We start from the raw sequence: 22,591 nt of genomic DNA on the forward strand, positions 1-22,591 counted from the left end.
GTCCTCCAACTCCAATCTGGAAAAGTCCACCAGCTAAGAGTCGTGGGGACAGCGGGATTGGCTCTCCTCCAGACACTTGACCCTCTGACGAAATAGACCCAGCCCGCAGAGAATTTTCTCTGAAGCATCTGGTACTAAATACTAATAACGTTTCCTGCTAAATCACACAGCCTCCTTTTCCCTGCTCATGCCTCCTCTCCGGAGCATCAATGTGTGGAAGTGCACAAGCACGATGTCCTACAGCAGTGACCGTCCTTAAACTCCCGTGTGTTGTGGTCCCAGAGTACTGCAGGGTTTCATTCTACAGCTGCAATCTATTCAGGGACTAATTCAGACTACTCCCTGTACCCCCATGACTGCATGGCCTCACGCACATCCAACTTAATGATTAAGTTTACCGATAATGTGACAGTGATAGGCCTGATCACTGACAACAGTGAGGTGGCCTACAGGAGAGAGGTCAACAACCTGAAACAATGGTGTCAGGAGAACAACGCCTCTCTCAACATCGACAAAACCAAGGAGCTGATCGTGCAATACAAGAAGAGGAGAGATGCTAAGAGGAGAGATCTACATCACTGGGTCTGCCATGGAGAGAGTCAGCAGCTTCAAGTTTCTTGGCGCCCACAACACCAAGGACCTCTGCTGGGATGAGCACACCGTCACTTGGTGAAAATGGCACAGCAATGCCTCTTTCCCCTCAGGCAACTGAAAGTTTGGCATGGGGCCCAAGATCCTAGAGGCCTTCTACAGAAGCACCACTGAGAGCATCCTGACTGGATGCCTCACTGCCTCGCAGTATTGATTTCGTCGACTGAAACTATGACGAAAAATGTTCGTCGACTACCTTTTTTTCACTGACGAAAACAAAATAAAAACAAAATAAAAATTAAGCTATGATGACTAAAACTAAGACTAAATATATTGGCAATTTCGTCAACAAATAAAAACTAGACTAAAATGTTAGGGAGGAACTAGTGGAGAAGAGATTCAGTAGAACTAAGAAAGTCATTTTATTTTTGGTTGCGCTCTGGTGTTGCGCTCTGAAAATAGCCGATCTACAAGCGTTGCAACGCGTTGTGAGCTTGTAGATCGGCTATTTTCAGCACGCAACCAAATGTAAAATCTGCCATTACGACGCCATCAAGGCACCGCCAAAATACATTTTAGTCGACTAAATCAACTGTAGATTTAGTCGACTATAATCTTATGATATTTAGTTGACTAAAACTAGACAAAAACTAAAACATTTCAGATGACTAAAATATGAATAAAACTAAATGGAATTTTATGCAAAAGACTATGACTATGACCTCAACCGTAGAACGCTGCAGAGGGCCGTGTGGACAGCCAGAGCGTCAGTGGATGTGAGCTTCCCTCCATCCAGCTGATGTACACTGGCTGTTGTGTCAGCAAAACCTGTAGGATTATCAAGGACCTCATCCACCCGACCATGGACGGTTCCAGCTAACGCCTGGGAAGCGGTACCGTAGCCTCATGGGGACCAGCAGCTTTTTCCACCAGGCAATTAGGCTTGTAAACAATACAAACTAAAGGCTTGTTGCTTGTTTGTCTACAGTACACCACATACACACACACACACACACACACACACACACACACACACACACACACACACACACACGAACACAGGCACGCACGCATGCATGCACACACACACGAACACACGCTTGCTTGCATGCGTGCAGACACAACACAACCACCTTCACACATATGTTACAGTATTGTTAAGGCAGAACCTACTGTACACTTACACACGGCACCGATATTTAAACACATGATCCCACACACACAAGCACCTGACACTTTGTGTACACATAGGCTAAACACACACAGACATAGACACATGCCGCAAGCATGTACACATGAACATGGACCCCATCGCAAACACAGACAGAGACTCCAGCACTGAGGCGCGCAAATGTGCGTGCACACGAGACAGCTCTAAACACGCCGTGACTTTTGTGGTTGTAAATAGAACTTTCATCCCTAATTGCAGGCTCCCCTTTAAAGCAGTCGACAGACACAACAGCAACAGGCGGAGAGAGAGAGAAAAAGACAGAGACAGAGAGCGACAGAGAGAGAGAGAAATGGACAGAGTGATATCGCTTCCTGAATGAGGCCCATTGTGTCAATGTGCTGTTTTTTTTATATTTTTTTTATTGATAGTATGTAAATGAAGATGGACAGGAAAGAGGGAGAGAGAGAGAGAGAGACGGGGAGAGACACGCAGCAAAGGTCATCGGGAACGGGACTCGAACCCGCGACGTGCTGTCAGGCTATACTGTAGCCTAGGTGCCCGGACCGCTAGGCCAGCGATCCGGGCCCCAGGCCAATGTGCTGTTCTTTATCAGCTCACATCAACTACAGTACATCACATCACCTGGTGCTCTATGATCATTCAGCTGTTGAAATAGTTGCTTGCAAAAGACACAAGGCTGTTTCAAATTATCTTTCATTCTTACACATTCTACACGCAACTACAGAGAACTTAGAGAAAATGGAATAGAAATATAGTTGTGCAGGATCTTTCATAATCATAATCATCTTTATTTTCTAGGTGGTGTAGGTGTAGGTACTTGACTCAAAATGTTTCTTCGCTGTTATCTGCTCTTTAGAACAATCCAATTAGCTGATTTCCTATGCTGCTGGGTTGGTGCTTGTAAAGATGCATTTGCACCCAAGAAAATGAGTTCAATAGTCATTACTAGTCATTACTAACACCTGGGCAAATCGCAAGGAGAAATGAGAGCCAATGTAAGTGGACCACAGTTTAAGGTTTATTTTCCCATTATTCAGTCCTTGCAGCTGTGTGCGTTGTAATTATCCAAATAAAACAAGACAGGTTACAAGATAGGTATAATAATGGCGTGGCTTCTCGGTCTTCATGCATCCAGGCTATTATGACAGTTATGATTGGGTATTGGGGTACAATTTCATCCCAATCCGACGCCATTGATTTATTCAATTTGTATAAAAACATTAAATATTTCAAAAAGTGTAAAACATGCCATTATCTTTCTCTGACTGAATAGATAGCTTGGCTCTGAAAGAGGTTGGCTAATTATGGTATACAGTCAAAAAGTTTGACTGTATAGGGTTATAAAAGCTTACATAAATTAAGTCAATTGGGGTCAGATTGGGCTGAAACCCTGCCCAAATTTGGAATCATACACCATATATCAGTGATGACTGACATCACAGAGTGGCCACAAGAAGGTTCCCCATGGTAGCCATGCCATATTAGAACCCATCTTGTTTGTATAATAGTCCTATTTTCTGAGTATGAGAATGTCATGCCTGTCACGGTGGGAGGCAGGGAGGTGTAGGACCCAAGTGCGAGATGAGAGGCAGAGGCAATGCAGCTCGAATTAAAGTGTTTATTAACACCAGACAAAGGGAGTAGGCAGCAATCAACGTCAGGTACAGGCAAAGTCAGTCACCGGGTAATCAGACATAACAGGAAAGAGACAATACAGGAGTATGGGAAAACTAGACTGGGAAAGCTAGGGGGAAAATAACACTAGGCAACAATAAGTCAGGAGACAAAGACTAGCATAATCTCACACAACTAAAATCAACGAACCAACAGGAAACTGAAGCAAACAGAGGACTTAAATAGACACAGGACTAACTGGACACAGGTGAACTCAAAGACAATCAACACAGGGATTGGCTGGGAGACTAACAGGACACAGGTGGAGAACAAACTAATCAAAGGGAGGTGAGACAAGACAGGTAGCAACAACTAGACAGGAGACAGGAAAACTAGGAACATAACTACACAATAAAAGTACAAGGAGAACCAAGGCAAATGGCAGCAGAGTTACAACAATGCAAGAATACAGAACATCATGAGCAATGGCCTACACAGGCCTATAGAACAGCCCTTAAGAGTTCAACACCATATAAGGGCATTCAAGGTCCAAATAATAAGGGCACAGTACACGGCCCGAGGAGCGGACCGTGACAATGCCTCCTTTCCTGATGTTCTGCTGCATTGAAGTGGCACCTCGTCTGACTGTTGCCAAACCTTTCTTCTACTAGAAACCTGTCCCTTTCACTCTACCATAATCTTCTGCCTCAAGTGCCACCGATATTTAAACACATCCCACACACACAAGCACCTGACACTTTATGTACACATATGCTAAACACACACAGACATAGACACATGTCACAAGCATGTACACATGTACATGGACCGCACCACAAACACAGAGAAACTACAGCACTGAGGCGTGCAAATGTGCGTGCACATTTTCCTCTACTAGAAACCTGTCCCTTTACTCTACCTACCATAATCTTCTGCCTCAAGTGCCATTCAGATTTCACAGGTATAATATAATTTAGGACTTTGTTAGTAACCCTATGCATCTTGCAGATTTAGGAATTAAGATAACGCTCAATTTAATTCAGAAGATTTACGGTAGCTATATTGTGACTCTTCTGTCTTTGATTTTAACTAAACCTTGAAGCACAATGACACAAAAAATGAAATTTCAACTTGGGAAACGGTTATTATCCTATGATATAGAAACATAGCCTCACTGTCATCTAAATGGTTATGCTATTCCTGTGGGTCCATCCATGTACATGTGTACATGCTTGCGGCATGTGTCTATGTCTGTGTGTGTGTTTAGCCTATGTGTACATAAAGTATCAGGTGCTTGTGTGTGTGGGATGTGTTTTAATATCGGCGCCGTGTATAATGAGGCCTCTGGCTCCAGTTAAACCCTTTTCCTTTAACATCACCCCATATTCTTTTGTTTTTTTAAAGTTTAGGCCTACACCATTAAGTCCCAAGCCCAGTCTAAAAGAAGTGCAGGTATTTTGCAGGTGAATCACGGACGGATTAGCCTCGATCTCCAGGCTTTTATTTTCCTTCGCGTTTTGCTCAAAAATAAGAGCGTGGACCAGCCTGTTGACGTTCCTGGCATAGGAAGTGTTTCATTTCCCCAACCAACCAGAGTGCAGTGGGCGTCGCTCCAATTGTTGTGACATCAGGGCTTTCAATGCTGCACATTGGGGGGGAGGGGAGGGGCATGGGGCGGGGCGGGGGCTGACGGACAGATCGGTGAACCAATGGGATCTCGCAGATTTTTTTCCTGGAGATTTTGAACCCGCCCCTCTAGACCAGATATCAGACGCGTTAGGGCAGCCTACGGACGGATTGACTGCAGCTGTGTCAGTTGAGATGAAACCGACACGCGTTGCCTTGTAGCCCACTAATCCAATCATTTATTGTGAAAACCTATTTTGAAACTGTTCTTGTTTCTCTGGTCACTGGGGGTAGAAGTAATCTACGGCAAGAGGAGGCTCTCTCCAGTCCATAATTTCATATTCGAAACCCGTCACTGCCTGCCACAAATTGCAGGTCATTACTCCCGCTCACAAATCCAACTGTTCGGCCGACTGAATGAGATCAGGCTCCTCTGACCCAAGCTGCAAAGGCATCGTGACTGATAAACAAGCCTTCACACTGAACACTGAAAAAAACATCCAAATTTCTTCCTGCTCCTTTCACCAAGGACGTGACTGGCAGCAACAGCAGATGGCCCAAAAAGGGTTCCTATTTCCCCAGACTGCTAATTAGAGCCATAGCAGCCATCTACCCCCACTCACCTTTAATGTCAACGAGAAAACTCCCTTTTAGCGCAATTAGCCTAATGGACCCTGGCTGTGAATAGTGTGTTATGTTCATCCCAGGCTTACCACAGTATTTGGCATTGATGTAGGGCCTATGTCAAAATAAAGACAATATGCCGCTAATGCACTGCTCTCCCTCACTATTCATTTATCAGGACCACAGACACGGAGAGAGGATGGGGCTGCAACAATGGTTACCTAACGAAGCTATTTAATTAGACGCATTCATAATTGAAGTAATTAGCTCCCATGTGTCTCACAAATGAACGGCAAACCCAGAGCCGTATCCACTGATTAATTAGTGTGTTGATCGTTAGCTGTCTTGACGTCCAACGATCGGATGAGAGGGAGGATAATGAGGGTGTAGGCTGTCAATAGGGCTGGTTAATTAGTGTGACCCGATCTAGAGGCCATGTTGGAACAGTTGTTTGTGCCTGGCTCTAATGAGCAGGATTTAGGCTTGATGATCTGTTTGGGAGAGGAAGGAGAAGGCCCTGGTTTTCAACACAGTGGACAAGGCGCTATGGTACTGTAGGACAGTCTGAAATGCTAGAATAGAATAGAACAGAATAGAATAGGATAGAATAGGATAGAACCTACGTAGCCCTGTTTGTCTACTCCAAAAGACCACCAAAACAAACATATAGAAATGAACAGTACAAACATACAATGACATGCACAGACACTCACAGGCCCCAGGAAGACTAGAGGCTCATTCATGTGTCTCTAATGGGGATCCTTTAATGAACATAAACATAAACATAAACATAAACACAAACATAAACACGCACGCACGCACGCACGCACGCACGCACGCACACACGCACGCACGCACACACGCACGCACACACACAGAGGATTTGTGAATGGAGGATGGTACTAAACAGACAATGACATCATGTGCTTATGTCGAAGTAGCTAACATGCATTTCAGGTTAATGGTAATTGCTTAGGGTATCAGGGGTATCAAATCTATCTCACTTTCCTACTCTTTCTAAGCACTCTCACTCACACATACTCACACGCACACGCACACGCGCACGCGCGCGCACACGCACACGCACACGCACACGCACACGCACACGCACACACACACACACACACACACACACACACACACACACACACATTCTCACTCTCAAGTCGCACTATAGTGACGAGTCGGGGCAAAATCTGGCACGTCACCCGGGGATTGAACGTGATTGGAATCCCCTGTCACGTAATTTTCCACCATAGTTCTGCCCACTATATGGGGAATGCAGAAGTGACTGTTTAACTTCCAACTCATAAAAGGTTGACCGTCTGGTGAAAATACCGTTGTCAGGAGTCGACTTGAACCCTCCGTGAGGCAACCCAGAGCGAGCCGTTATTGGCGAGCGAGTGGCCGCACCAAATGGTGCGAAGTTCGCTTCTGCTGACTCAGCCCCATTCGAGTTGCATACCAATATAGGCAGAGCATCGTCTGTCTTCGTCAACCTGCAACGCGACAGGACCGCCTCGTAGCGTCAACGTCAAGCAGGGGGCGATATTAGTGTTCGTAGGAGACGAGAAGTGAGACGCGGCTTCTGATTGGCTGAAACAGGAGAATAGGGAGCGATTGGCTGTGTTAGCTTGGACCGAGAGGCGGTGTTGACGTCTCGGAGATACAGAGACTATAGGGGGCGATGATTCATGATTCTGTCCCTATCGGGACGTAACTTGAACGGCACTGAGTCGGCTGAAGCGGACTTGAGCCACGAGAGGCACCGCCGAGCGAGCCCAGGCAAGTGAGTTGCCGTGCCGAACGTTACGAACGTTACACCGATGGCGCACCTCCACCGGGGCTGTCCAAAAACAAGCGCTCCTACGGCAGGGGAGCCATGACGCAACCGGTGCTGCATGGTTAAATGAAATCCTGTCCCAACTCACGCGCAAACGCAAACGCACACGCACAAACACACACACACACACACACACACACACACACACACACACACACACACACACACACACACCATTATTCCTTAACTCAGTGGCTCTCAAAGTGGGTCCTTGAGGGTGTTCCAGGTGGTCCCCAAGCAAAAGTGCGTCACACTACGTTGAACTGAGCGTGTAGATGCAGCTATTTGAGCTATTTTCTTCTTTTTTTGATCAGCTATTTTAGCTATTTTCTTTTCTTTTTGCCTATGACATGCGATGCCAGGTTGAAATAGGTTCAAACATACTATTTGACTAGTTATTAGTGAGACTTTTCAGTTAATAGGTTTCTCTCTCCCCACCCACAGAGTTGACAGTTGTAGAAGTATGTCCTACATCTAATGTAACAACTAGGCTATAAGATCTTCTGTTATAGTGGGGGGGGCCCTCGGCCCCTGGCACCACATCTTTTCAAATGGGGTTCCGTCCATGGATAAGGCAGAACGACTGCCTTAACCCCCTTCTCTTGTTACACACACACACACACACACACACACACACACACACACACACACACACACACACACACACACACACACACACACACACACACACACACGTGAGAGAGAGAGAGAGAGAGAGAGAGAGAGAGAGAGAGAGGTGCACGCACGCACGCACAATAGCAATGCATCTGTTCGGTTGAAAAAGGAGATAATTGGTGTCCTTGGACTTGAATAAGCTCATTCTAAAACACCTCAGGCTCTGGGCTGTCCTGGTGTGCGACTGACTGTGTATTGAATAATTGATTCAAAGAGGGGGGGGGGGAGGCGCCACTATATCAGATCTGAGCATAATGACTTTATATAATTAGCATTGGAAAGCTATTGGACTGTGGGAGTTTTTTTTTTCCTTTTTTTTTCTCTCCCCTTCTTAGATCAGGGCTAGTGAGAACTATTCCGAACGATCGAGAGAGAGCGAGAGAGAGAGAGCAAGAGGGAAAGGCACGCTGTGTCGAGAGAGAGGCGGATTGAGATTGTTTGAAGTGTTTTAAGCTTAATAAGAGATTTAAACACCGCTGTATACCGGCCATCGACTGTCTGCAAGATAACACTGGAGTCTCTCTTATTGAGGACATTGATCGCTTATTCTTCCAAGCGATCTGATACGAGGGAGCAGCATCTATATTCTTCTAAATCGGGGTTTTCTCCACTCGCATCCTTATTAGGTTTTTACGCACGTTATTTATTTATTTGTTTTACTCCACACGACCATGAAGACCGTTTTCCTCGCTTTGATCAGAGATGATGAGACGCATTGCTGAAGTTTGATCAGGCTACTGAGAGACAACTGTCAAGATCATTAATAATCCCTGACTGACTGCAGAGAAAGGGATAGCAGGAATTGCTGTCAATATAAAAAATAACTATGGTTTTGGACAAGGAAGACAGTGAGTGAACGATCATCATTCCTGTTAGTTGTGTTGTTTTCAACCCTTTTCATATCAAGGTCCATTATTTATTCGGCATTTGAGCCACGGACCACCATTTGACGAGATTTATCCTCTCAGACCCAAAACTTAAAAAATATATATATATTTGTCATCGTTAGATGAGATTTTGTCTACAATTCCATGCTGCTTTATTGATGCGATTACCATAGGAGTTCCACCTGGAACCCCCCCCCCCCCCCCCCTCCCCTCCCCCAAGGGCCACTGGTGGTCCCCGGACCACTGGTTGAGAACCACTGCTGTAGTTCAATGATTATGTTGAGAACTTTGGGTTTGCAACTTGCATAGTTTACTTTAGCCCACATCACTTTGACTTCATTAAGTGAGGGCCACCTGCAAAGAGACATAGTAGTCTCTTGTAGTCTTTCCACACTGCTTTCATTCTGTCATTCATTGTACTTTGTCTATATAATTCTGTATCTGTCTGCCTCTCTCTCCTTCCTTCTATCTCTGAAGTCCTCTTTTCTGGTACTATTGCAGTGATGGAAGAAGTACTCACATTTTTTACTTAAGTAAAACTATCGATACCCCATTGTTGTAGAAATAGTACAAGTTCGGTATTCAAAATTTACTTGAGTAAAAGTACAAAAGTATTGGCATCAAAATGTACTTCAAGTACCAAAAGTAAAAGTACTCATTATGAGCCAGATGCTATGTATATGTATGATTGCTATGTGTTGTCTTTTTGCTCTGTTTTTGTTTGTTGTTTATTATAGACATTTACTACAATTGCCATATTGATGTGTTATATACCTGAAAATACCAAATAAATATATTGTTTAAAAAAAAAAAAAGTACTCATTATGCAGATTGGCTATTTTCAAATTGCCAAAGTATATAGGTCTGAAATGGTTTTGTAATAATAATCTAAATCTACAAAGTAACTAACTCAAGTTTTCAAATAATTATAGTGGAGTAAAAGTACAATATTTGCCTTTGAGATGTAGTGGAGTAGAAGTAAAATGATTGAAAAGTACTCCAGTAAAGTAAAAAATACTTTACTTTACACCGCTGTACTATTGCACCTGTTTCTGGCCTTGCTCTATTCCTATTTGCCCGTCTTTCACTCTCTGTGTCTGTCTTTGTCATTATGTCTCTCGCTGGCAGGTGTGTCTCTGGTGTCCCTCCAGTCCAGAGAGAAGCCACGAGGCTGTGCCGGGTGCAACGGGAAGATCCGGGACCGCTTCATGCTGCAGGCCCTGGACAGGTACTGGCACGAGGACTGTCTGAAATGTGCGTGCTGTGACTGTCGCCTGGGCCAGGTGGGGTCCACCCTCTACACCCGCGCCAACCTCATCCTCTGTCGGCGGGATTACCTGAGGTAAGGTCATCATGAGTACCTGAGGTCCCTGAGGTCATGCTTCCACAACCATATATGTCTGTCTGTGTGAGTCAGAAGTATTGCAATGTCTCACTTCAAGACAGTAATTATCCTTATATTCAGGTGAAAAATCGTGAAAATGTATATATATTTTTTAAAGCGATTCTTTTTAACTCAAATCTTTGCGTCTGGGGGTCCCTGGCTGGAACAACATATTCTATATCAGTGATTCTAAAACTTTTTCATGTCAAGGACCCCCAAAATTATATTTATTTGGCCATGGGACCCCCATCTCAAAATATTTAGTTCCAGGGACCCCCACACGCAAAGATTTGAGTAAAAAAAAAATAGCTTTAAAAATATATATAGAGATTTGCATACATTTTCTCAAAAAAATAGCAGTACTACAAGCTTGTGCCACAAGCTTGTAGATCTGCTATTTTTTAATAGCCAAAGAAATCTAGAAAGGTGCGTTGACCTGAGGCTGATTCTACAAATGCCTTCTAAATCAGTAGTTCTCACACTTTCCAAGATCTTTCAAAAATGTTTCAAAAATTGCAGATGTACAAGCTTCGTGCCGCTTGTATATCTGCTATTTTTTAATAGCCAACGCTAACATCTAAAATGACACAGATGTTTTCCCGGTTTTAATTGGCAGTGTAAGTACACCAGGCCTATAGCTTTGGTGGTTGTCAGCTCCGGTCCTGCAGGGGACCTCCAGACTGCTGCTAATTTTCTTTTCTATCCAGGTACATTTGCCTGGGGTCCCAAATCTAAATTAATCTTTGATCATAAAAACCAGCTCTACTCTTGCAGTTCACTGCCAGGTGTTTATTGCCCCAAAGCGAATTGCGGTTATATTGCAGAGCAGGTCTTACCGCATGTTCATTATTTAATATTTAAAGATGACATGTTTAAATATAACCACCTGGATTCCAACACTGATCCGCTGCTGATTTACGGCTCGTCCAAAGGGAATCCCGCGTGGCCAAAGGGAGATGTTAGGTTTCTGTTCCCCGTGGCAGGGTTACTCTGCTACACTCACCCCACTTTGACCTCCCTCTAGTGGGAAACCCAATCCAGATGAGTCCCCAAGGTTACCACCTGGATTCAAACCTGGGTCACCCTCATGGGAAACCAAAACGTCTACTGCTCGGCCAAAGGGGAATCACCCCTTGGCCAAGGAAGATGTTTTAGGCTTCTGGTCTTCAGGAAGGACTACTCTGCTACTTAAGGTTTTAGAGTTTTTCAAGTAAAAGAACGAGTAAACTGAAAATTGGTAATTATACCAACAATAGTCACAGTGAATTGTACTTTAATGCAGAGGTTCTCAAAGTGGGGTCCAGGGACCCCCAGGGGTCCTTGACAGGGTTCCATAGCATGAAAAGCGACACATTTTGAGCATGTATTGTAGATCAGCTATTTTTGACAAATCCAGCCAACACCAAATCTTTTCAGATGTGGGTCCATGGCCAAACATGTGAATTTGGGGGTCCTTTTTAACATATTTATAATTGTCACGGTCACAGCATTGAGCGGTTGAGGGTGGGTGAATAGCAAATTCTAGTGGTTGACCCACACACCACTAAGGGCAAATATATTACTTAGATGGGCTTCATTTTCAAAACATATTGATAGACTAAACGCACAAACACTGGCAGTGTCAACTACATTAACCCCAGCGTTCTATTTTGAACAGATTTTCATAATGTTTCCAACATCAATCTTTCAAACTTTTGTAGTGTGTTTATAGAGTGTTTCCAAAATAGTGATAGCATAGTGATATCTACAAGTTCACAACGTATCACAACGTATTGTGAGCTTGTAGATCGTCTATTTTCACTATTCGCTGTACAACAAAGTATATAGTGCTTAAGTGGTGAAGGGTTATGTTCCCTGTGCAGCTCAAAGGATGGAGCATGGCATGAACTCTGTCAGTCTGCAATGAGATCACCCATGCTAATAATGGAAGTGCTGATGACACCGTAAGGCACTTCAGTGAAAGTGTCCACTGAATGGGATATGATAATGGAATATTTTATTATACAGTACCAAGTGTTTCCTAGAGCCTGACCGATGCCAGATTTTTGGGTCCGACTCCGATCCTGATTTTGGAGAGTTATTACCAGTGTTTTGACCGATATTTTGTAAAAAAAAATATTGAAATAAAAAAACATATCAGTTAAATAATTATACCTTTTAAATTAAACAAATTGGAAATGAATAATATATTTAACTCCCATATTTGAGAAGAAAACGTAACTTTAAAGGTGCTGCAAGTTATATATTTGTTAAAATAGGTGTTACGTAACGATATTCTGATCATCATTCATTAATTCACTAATAATTCATTCCCTGTCTCTCCAGCTCTTTAGTAAACTGAAATAAAAATTTCAGGGTGGGATACCAATTTCATCCAATCAGAAGAGAGACCTCAAACAGGATACAGGATAAATAAGTGAAATTGGAAGTGATAAAACAAGTGAATGAGCAGATACATTTGGAATTGGAACAATATTGAATCAATGGGTTCTCTCTCCTGATTGGATAAAATTGGTAACCCATCTGAAAATGTGTTGGAGAGATGGGAAGTTACTGAAGAAACACTCTATAGCAATGATATATAGCGATTTAACGTAATAACCAAAAAGGTTTTGTCAAACAAATATCACTTAGAACCTTTAAGTATACAATGAACAATCAAAAATGTAAATATAAAATGTACTTTCAAACAACTCAACTTTATTTTATTTAACCACTTAAGGCCTATTCAATTTATTTTTTAAATAGCCAGTCTACAAGTTCACAATGTGTCACTTTGCAAGTCGTGACACGTTGTGAGCTTTAAAATATGCTATTTTTTCTAAACATTTTAAAGGTTAAAAATCGGGACACATTGGCTGCATAATTGACCGATGTCGTCAAATAATGGCAGATATATCGGCCAAACCGATACATTGGTCAGGCTCTAGTGCTTCCCAGGAGTAAAGACGGATGGCGTCAGGTCTGTGGGAGAACTCCTGATATCTCCGCCACATTGCTGAGCTCATGTGTTAGTCTCGTGTAGGATCCAGCTGGATTTGGTTGGGGCTAAGTCTCTCATTAGCCGCGCCGCTCTTAGAGACCAAAACCCCTTTTGACAGTTAAATTGGCTAGATTGCCTCCTGTTTTCCTCATCATTGCAACGGTGCAGGCCAAAACCCTTTGAAGACTGGGATTAAAACCATGTGATTTCTTTTAATTGGACCATTAGTAGAGAATTAGCATCAAGCTTCGTACCCTCGTTAAGGAGAAAGGGGGAGGAAAAAACCCTCACCAGGTGCCTACTGAAGGACTAAGGCTCGTTAGATCAGAGCATTCTGTTAATTAGAGCCTTGCTTTTGTTCTCTCACTGGTCACTTGTTCGATTGACATTTTCATTTGTCTTGTGAAGTTCTCAGCGCGTCTTGTTCAAGACATCACCGCCTCCATCTGGGGATGTACTTCCTCTTAATGGTTCTTCCAAGTTTTTCTCCTGGCGTATGGAAAAGAAACACTGCTGCTGCTCACCCCGGTTCATGTTCATTAGACCTGCAGCGAAAGAGTATTAGCGAATTCTCAGCGATTGTTTTAATCTACTTGGGCCGCCAGATGAGTGGGTTTACTGCCGTAAGACCATCTGGATTTTGTCACAGAGGTTGTCAATGACAGGCATGCTACATTGATTTCCCTGATTGGCTAAACTCTAGTGCTGTTTTGTCCCATGTGTCAAACTTGAATTAGTTTCTGTGCTTCAAAAAGAGTAGAACAAAGACTTAAAAGTTATTTGCAGAAACTGTTTAGTCCTGATCTGTTGAAAACGCTCAGAAACAAGTTTTGAGTATAGAAACCTTGCTCATTTCCATTAGTTTTCACTTAATTACTCACAAAAAAACGATTACAGATCCTTACATGCTTTCACCTCTTCCTATATGCTTCTTCCATCCGTTATTCTTTCTTTCTTTCTACCTGCCTTGCTTGCTTCCTTTCTTCTTTATGTCTTTCTTTCTATACTTCTTTCTGTTTTTCTTTCCAATCTTCTCCCTCTGTCATTTTGCTTTCCCCTCTCTTCTGTCCCCCTCACTTTTCTTCTCTCCTTATTGCTTCCCTTCTCTATCCCTCCCGTCTTCTTTCTCTTTTTAATCTTCCTTTCACTGTGTCCTCCTCTTCCATGCTCTCCCTCCTGTCCTCTGCTCTACCTCTGCAGGCTCTTTGGGGTGACAGGGAACTGTGCAGCCTGCAGTAAACTGATCCCAGCCTTTGAGATGGTGATGAGAGCCAGAGACAACGTCTACCATTTAGACTGCTTCGCTTGTCAGCTCTGCCGCCAGAGGTAAGAATGGGGAAGGGGGAGGGGGCAATTAGCCTGAGAGATCAAATTCAGTTGACTTATCTGGAAGGTACACCAGCAGCCTTGCTTGGTTCTCCCCCAAAATAAGCCTGTGTGTTGGATGGACCCTAAATACCCACAAATAGTAACCCTAGCCCGGACAAACTTTAGGCAATGCAATTTCTAAAAACAGCCAGCAGACCAAATTTAAGCATAATAACAGGCTGAAAACAACATTAAAAAAATCTGCCATATTATGAGATATGCGAAGTTGGCATTTTGATGCTAGAGGAAAGGTCATAGGGTCACTCAAATGATTGGGGTTCATCCTCAAGGGAGAATGAATACGCCCTAGCAAGTTTCATGACAATCTGCCAATTAGAATGTGAGATATTTCATGTTAAATTGGACATTTTGGCCAATGGTGGAGCTGGAGGAAAGGCCTTTGGCGAGTAGGGTTCATCCTTCGGGGAGCTGAAGGTCCACAGCAAATTCCACAAAAGTCCAGTAATTTTCAAGATATGTGGTTTGAGAACAAAGTTACGGATGGGCCGACTGACTGACCGACCGACCGACCGACCGACCAACCAACCAACCAACCAACATTGCCACCCGGTTAAAAATACCCCACAAAAATTATAACATCTGCTCTTTCTTGACTTGTGTGAACATCTTCACTATGTAAGCCAAGAGACTTTTCTTATTCCCTTTAAATAGATTTAGTTAAGTTTGCCTTTTGTGTCAAGAACCTATTTACTGTAGATGGTGGTGTATGCCTACACTTACTGCTTACTGATTTGTCTGCCATGACAGAGCCTCTGTCCTCCAGAACAGTTATAAAATCACCCCTCATTACTAAACAAGTACTTGTCTTGCTGCCATTGGTGCAAAGGAATGTTGCCAACTTGCATACCTACTGACAGTGATTATATGGGGACAGAAGCAAAGCCAGATTTATACTTGTTTGAGCATTGTGTCGCATACCGAAAATAGAGGATCTACAAACTCACAATGTGTCACACAGCACAACGCGTTGTGTGCTTGTACTGTAGATCGGATATTTTCAGTGACGCCGCTGCACAAAATGAGTATAAATCAGGCGTTACAGTACCGTGCACTACAAAGGGGGCGGTGCAAGAAGATGAGTGGCCAGTAGACTATAATTATCACTCTACAAAATGTGCATTCAGCTTTCAATCACTGTGCATTTAGGCAGCATGGCACAGTACGGCCGCAGCTAAAGGAGGCATATGGCAAGTGTCCAGCAGTGCAGTGGCCCACTGTGTCATGAGGTAGCTCAGCTGTACTGACGAGGATGAAATAGGTTAGTGCTGCCTTAACCCCTGAGGCTGAGAAGTTGTGGTATGCAGACTGGATGTTGACCTCCAACGTCGACATAATAACTGACTAGATGTGGGGTTATCATGTGATTCAAAACGTAACTTATACCAGTGGTTCTCATAGTGGGGTCCGGGAGGGGGGGGTACCAGGGGGTCCCCAGCAAAATTTGTTAATAAAGTGTCACAATCATTTTAACCACATTATCCATATTTTATACTTTAAATCTTTTTTTAAAAAGGCGAACATTTTGAACTCAAATCTTTGCTTCTGGGGGTCCCTGGCACAACATATTTTCAGGTGGGGGTCCGCGGGTCCTTGGCACAAAATAAGTTTGAGAACCACTGACTTATACTATTTATTTTCTGGCTTTGTCTGTCCAATGTAAAAATATCAAGAAAGAATGAGTTCATGATGACACAAAAAAAGTGTTCATTGTGAAAGTCTTGACAAACCAGGTGCCAAGATTGCAAACTGGTATGTAGTGTAGGTCCTTCTTTAATACATTAGAGTAGAACTTGACTTACACAGCAACTTTCAAACGCAGTAGGAGACAAATAAACCCTTTATTGAGCCTGTTTGGGGGCGTGTAAGCTATGGTACACTGGAGTCAGAGTGGGGTAAAGTGGACCGACGGGGTGGTTGGGAGAGAGTTGAAAGCAAGTGCAGCAAATACCACAGAATCAGAATTATGATGGTTTTAAAGGTCTGGCCCCATTCAAAACATTATTTTAAGCCGCCAGCCACCTAGCCTATCATTATGTCTCAAATGGCACATGACAAACTATACAATTGTATGCCTGGTAGATTGTGAGAGGGCAGTTTATGCTTTTGGTTAATTTGGGGTCATCCAATGTCGGTAGCAAATTGATATTTCATTGTGATAGAAGTGTTTTGGTTTTTGAAACGGAGCTGTACATAACTATGATTTAAGGGTGTGACAGACAGAGCATGTGCAGTAGTGCTATGTTTACAATACTGATAACTGGGTAAGAAATGCATGGTATTCTATCGTACAATGGTTCTCAATTCAGAACCTGAGGACCTGGTGTACTGCTTTTCCCCCATTCCACCTGGCAGTTAATGGCATTTATTGTCCCAGGACTCAATTATTCCATGATTTAGAATGCTGGAATGAAAACCAGCAGCACTCTGGACCTCCAGGACTGGAGCTGAGCACCACTGTCCCAGATTTTATTTGGAGGTTACATAAAGGAGAGGATAGGTTTCTGAATAATTTGTAATTTGACTGATGGGCTACACTGAAGATTATTCAAGATAGGTTTTGCTTCTCTGTGTATATTATTTGATTGTATGTTTATTTCAACCTGGGCCCTATTTTCCTAGTTGTGTCCATTATGCTGATTAAGATAAAGTTAAGATAAAACATTTCATGACTTCTTTAACATTCTCTTTTTCCCACACCAATATCACCGCTTCATGTAGCTGTCAAATACAATCTGGTATTGTAAAACCAGACACTATAAATCCATATTTACCACACCCTGTCAACCCAATAACGCAATTGAAACACATTTCAATACAATAACACTGGACAGTAAAATCCTCACTGTTCATTTATCAAATTGTAACTCTGAGAGTTAAAGTAACAGTGTGTAGCATTCCAAGTAGACCTTACGCAAGTTGAATAAAACAGACCTGTTCTTCAGGTCCCTGAATAAATAACTAATTAAGCAACCGTCTGCCCTGGTGGAGTTGCTCAGTAGCCAATGGTAGAAGACTGTGGTTTATAGGGCGGGTCCCAGCTGTGAAGGTATGTGACTGTATAAATGTTAGGCAGGGTTTTGTTGAAAAGCATGCAGGCTCAGCAAATACTGTCCCAGGATGAATACAGTTTTAAAACGATCACCATGGCACTTGTGACCAATTACTGATTACTTATGCCAATTGGGCGAGGGTTATGTTTCTGCCCCTTCCAGTCCGTCCGTTTGTTTGACTTTTAGCTCCCAAACGTGGCGCCAGATTTGAGTGAGCAAGGAGAAACTGATTAACTTTTCACGCCTATTAGCCAAAGAGGTGTGTGGTGGATGTGGTTCTACAAAAACACATAACTTATTAACAGCTTCATGGAGCACCATTTGTACCACCATTATACTTGCGGCTATGTTTATTAATATATTATACATTACTAGACAGGCGCCTACTTGGAAATGATGCAAGTCGGGAATGCATGGCCCACCTGGTTATGCAATAGGCCAGGTGGGCCATAAGGTCAGGCCAAGGACCCCTTAGCTGAGAGAGAGATGAAGCAGCCCCCCCGTCTACATATTGTATACAATTTTATAGATAGCTTTATAGACTTGTTTGACAACACTGTCATCATCATTGTTGTGTAAGTTAAAGATTGTTTACACATAATCATTTCTGTTAATATGTTGTATTCATGTTAATGCGTATGTTCAGACATTTAAACACCTAAACCTTCAATAGTAAACTTGACCTTTGGCTCTGTACTTGGTCTACTCTTTTTTCCCTCTACACCAAACCTCTTCACCGAAAATAGCTGATCTACAACGCCTCTAAAGTTTACAACGCCAAAAAGTTTACAAGCTCGGCTAATGTTCCCCTCAGAATAGGGATGCTGGGTTGAAGTGGTTAATGTAAAAATCACATAAAGATTTTGCGACCCCCCTGTAGTAACTCTGAGGACCCCCTAGGGGTCACGAACCCCCTGTTGAAGACCCATGTCCTAAGTTATTGGCGTAATGGAAGGGGGGGTTGTAGTGCTAATTTCCGCCCACTGAGCAAATATAGTGCTGAACTATCCCACGTGGAAATTGCATAGCTTGACAACTGCATAGCGTTGGCAGAGGTATGCACTATACTGAGTAATTCTAGGTGTGATGTCAGTGGTTTGACTTAAGCTTGGTAGCTGTGTCACATGGTCCAAAAAACGAACAAAAACATTGTTATCACATGTCAACCTCTCACCCCCCTGTATTGTCTATAGAAAAAAATATCTAAAAGAAAAACATGATCATATAACCTTTGCTTAGCACAATTACGGTAGCCTGGTAAACCATCCCGGTGGCAGAATTCACATTTCCAAATTCCGCAACCGGGATGGTTTACCAGGCTACCGCAACGGTACTTCCAAGTGACTATATCTGAGCTCATAGCCTTTTTCTATAGCACTCAAAATAATTGCAACTAGGCAAAATTTGTTGTTGAAAAAATCACACTGTGGGACACACACTATAAAACAACACAAAAAAGTGTCAATTTGATCCTAAACAATGCTAAACCCTACAGGTCAACTTTTACTTAATTTACTATTATTTTGTTTATTATTATTATTATTAGTATTATTATTATCATCATCATCATTTTGCATTTTTGCATTAGTTAGAAGCGTGTGAAGAGCCAGGAAACCGAGAGACAGAGCGAGCGGAGACCTGCAAGACATGGGAGAAAGATTCAAATCCCCGTACTCGTGACACACAGTTGAAAATTGAGTGAGAAAGTGACACTGCCCGAAAGCAGGTCTCCTAGTATAGACAGTTATGGTAGCTGGCCATTCGTGGAAAAAAACTAAAACAATCCCCCCAGGAGAAATGTCACTTTAATGACTACAAAGTGGAAAAGATAAATGCTCTTTCACAGTGCGTTTGACAAATGTTACATATTTTACATTTCTCTCTTACCCCTCTGCAGATTTTGTGTGGGAGACAAGTTTTTCCTCAAGAACAACATGATTCTGTGCCAGCTCGACTACGAAGGAAGCCATGTTAACGGCACAGACCGACAGCCTCAGTAAAGCAGAGATGTCCTCTTTTTTTTGGTGGCGGGATCTCATCTGACAATGCCATTACGATCCTTGCCACCTGACTGGCTGGACGATTTGGACTACTACTATAAATGGAGACGGTGATGGTCGTCGTTTCAAGTTTCTCAATGACAAGTTTGGACTCTTGCATCATGTGGAGCTCTCGGGATAATGTTTGCTATTGAGCTCTTAACTGCTATTGCTGATCGAATGGACCCTCGATAATACTTACAATAGAAGATGGAGTGTATTCACTTGGAAGATATCCTAAAGATCAAAGCAGTCGATAGACAGTTTTCACAAAGTTTGAGGTGAGACAGAGGACCAGATCGGGAAGAGAAAGTATTTGTAAATAAGTGTGTGTGTGTTTGTTTTAACAATCTTGGGAGTACCAGTCTACCAGGTTTACCACATAAGGACAGTTCATATAGTTTAACCACTTGAACCCCAGCATCTGAGATCGATGCAGCATCTGAGATCGATCGACATGCTCACAACGCGCTGCGGTGCGACGCGTTGTGAGCTTGTCGATCGGCTATTTTCCTGCGAAAGCTTTCCCCACAATAACAAAAAAACTGAAAATACACTAGAATAGAGCCCTGAGGGACTCCGGTCAATCATATGGGGTTTAAGTGGTTAAAGCAAGTTGTCAATCACAGTATTTGAACAAAATGTTCTCCATCAGTGGGTCAGGACTAAGGATCCAAAAGTGGGTCATGAGATGCTCTGACCGGGTCACAGAGAAACAAGGGCAACCTAGAGGTGTACAGTACATAGTTAAGCTTGTTACTTTGTCACACAGCAGCGTTGCGCGCCAAAAATAGTAGATCTACAAGCTCATAATGCGAGCTAAAGCAAGGAACTGAAATGGCTTGAGACAAAGCTTTCAAATGAAGCCAGTCACATTGTTCTCTGATAAACAATTAATACGTTCTGTACAACCGAACTATGCATTAAAGGCATAATATGTCACTTTGTTTACATAAACAAAACAATATAGACATGTTTTAACCATAATTTCCCTGGTTTTCTCATGTTTGCAGCTGTGTGCTTCATGCAGGACCCGAATTATACTTTAGTACCCTGACCTTATACCAGCAGTTATCAGCCACTGGAGTAGTGTGGGGGTGTTAACCTGCAGAAACACATTGCCCTCTCGCTGTATTTTGCTGTTTTCACTATTTGTTTTGGTGGGGATGTTTTTGGTCTACCAAAACAAACACTGAAAACAGCAAAATACAGCGATAGGGCAATGTGTTTCTGCAGGTAAACACCACCACACTACTCCAGTGGCTGATAACTGCTGGTATAGTGGGAAATGATGGTTAAACATTTGTATTTATTGTTTTATGTAAACACGGCTGTGCTATGCCTTTACTAATAATTAACCTGCTTGACCTTGACCTGTGACCACCAAATCACACTTGAGTTATAGATTGATTATGGATGTTCCATGGCCTTGATTTGACAATGATATAGTGACAGACTGACATCGCACACGCACACGCATGCACACACACACACACACACACACACACACACACACACACACACACACACACACACACACACACACACACACACACACACACACACACACACACACACTGAAATAGTTTCATAATCAAAGTGGGGCTCAACAAAAAATAAGCTATTTTAATAGAGGAATATTGCCAGACCTATATTTAGTATGGTAGACCTTGACTTTGTTGTCAACGCAAAATCCAGATTCCAGTGCAATACCACTTGAGTGCCACAGTATTAGAGAATGTACGAAACTGACTTTCAAATGCTGTACTGTGTACTTGTGTAAACCCCCAGACACTTCGTGTTTGGCTGTATACCGGGCAAACCTCGCCCCATCTGGCACCAAAGCAGGAATGAAACAAAACATAAAACGGTTTGCTAATACTCTTTGGTCCATGTGACATTATGCCTGCTTTTCATCTCTGGACTCTGGAGACATTATTGAGCCGTGGGTACAGTATCTTATGCACTGTTGTAACTTTGTTTTCCTCTTTCTCCCCAAGTTGTTTTTCCCCTGAATAAATAAACGGGGTATAAAATGAATGGAATGTGAACAGGCTATTATTATATCCACTGTAGGCTATGTGATACTTAAGAAATGGAAATCAGTATGTCAAAGCCATTTCAGGTGAGTGGAAAAAAGGTGCATGCATAAGACATTATTGGCTCCTTGATTAATTGACGAGAATGTGATATTTTCACGTTTCTGTTGTAATGCTTATAGTGCTCTGAGCCAGGGCTCTCCACTCAGCTCCTGGAGACATATCTGATAGCTTTCTCTCTGTCCCAGGTCTAAATTAGTCTTTGATTAAGAATGCAGGGGTGGAAGAAGTACTCAGATATTTTACTCAAGTAAGAGTAGCAATATCACAAATAAAAGTAACGTGTAAAGTAACCAAGTACATTTACTTAAGTACTGTATTATTATTATTTTTTTACTTTACTGGAGTATTTCTAATTTTCTGTACTTTTACTTATACTCCACTGCATTTCAGAGGCAAATATTCTACTTTTACGCCACTACAATTATTTGAAAAACTAGTTACTTTGTAGATTTTGATTATTATTACAAAACATACATTTACCACTTCAGCCCTATTTAAACTTTGGCTATTTGAAAATAGCCGATCTACAAGCTCACAACGCGTCGCGATGTGACACATTGAGAGCTTTTAGATCAACTATTTTCAAAAGACT

At 42.6% G+C, this 22,591-nt stretch overlaps 1 protein-coding gene across 1 annotated transcript; it reads left to right on the top strand.

Annotated features, from left to right (window-relative positions):
* The first annotated feature begins 8,549 nt into the window (after positions 1 to 8,549).
* On the top strand, positions 8,550 to 21,899 carry LOC311047146 (rhombotin-1-like). Its single transcript, XM_084059769.1, has 4 exons — positions 8,550 to 9,013; positions 10,181 to 10,394; positions 14,620 to 14,745; positions 19,756 to 21,899. The coding sequence occupies exons 1-4, from the start codon at positions 8,992 to 8,994 to the stop codon at positions 19,856 to 19,858; spliced, it is 465 nt and encodes a 154-aa protein (XP_083915895.1). The 5' UTR covers positions 8,550 to 8,991; the 3' UTR covers positions 19,859 to 21,899.
* Positions 21,900 to 22,591: the final 692 nt, after the last annotated feature.

The sequence above is a fragment of the Gymnoscopelus microlampas genome (assembly GCF_963454915.1).
Source record: "Gymnoscopelus microlampas genome assembly, chromosome: 6".
NCBI lineage: Eukaryota > Metazoa > Chordata > Actinopteri > Myctophiformes > Myctophidae > Gymnoscopelus > Gymnoscopelus microlampas.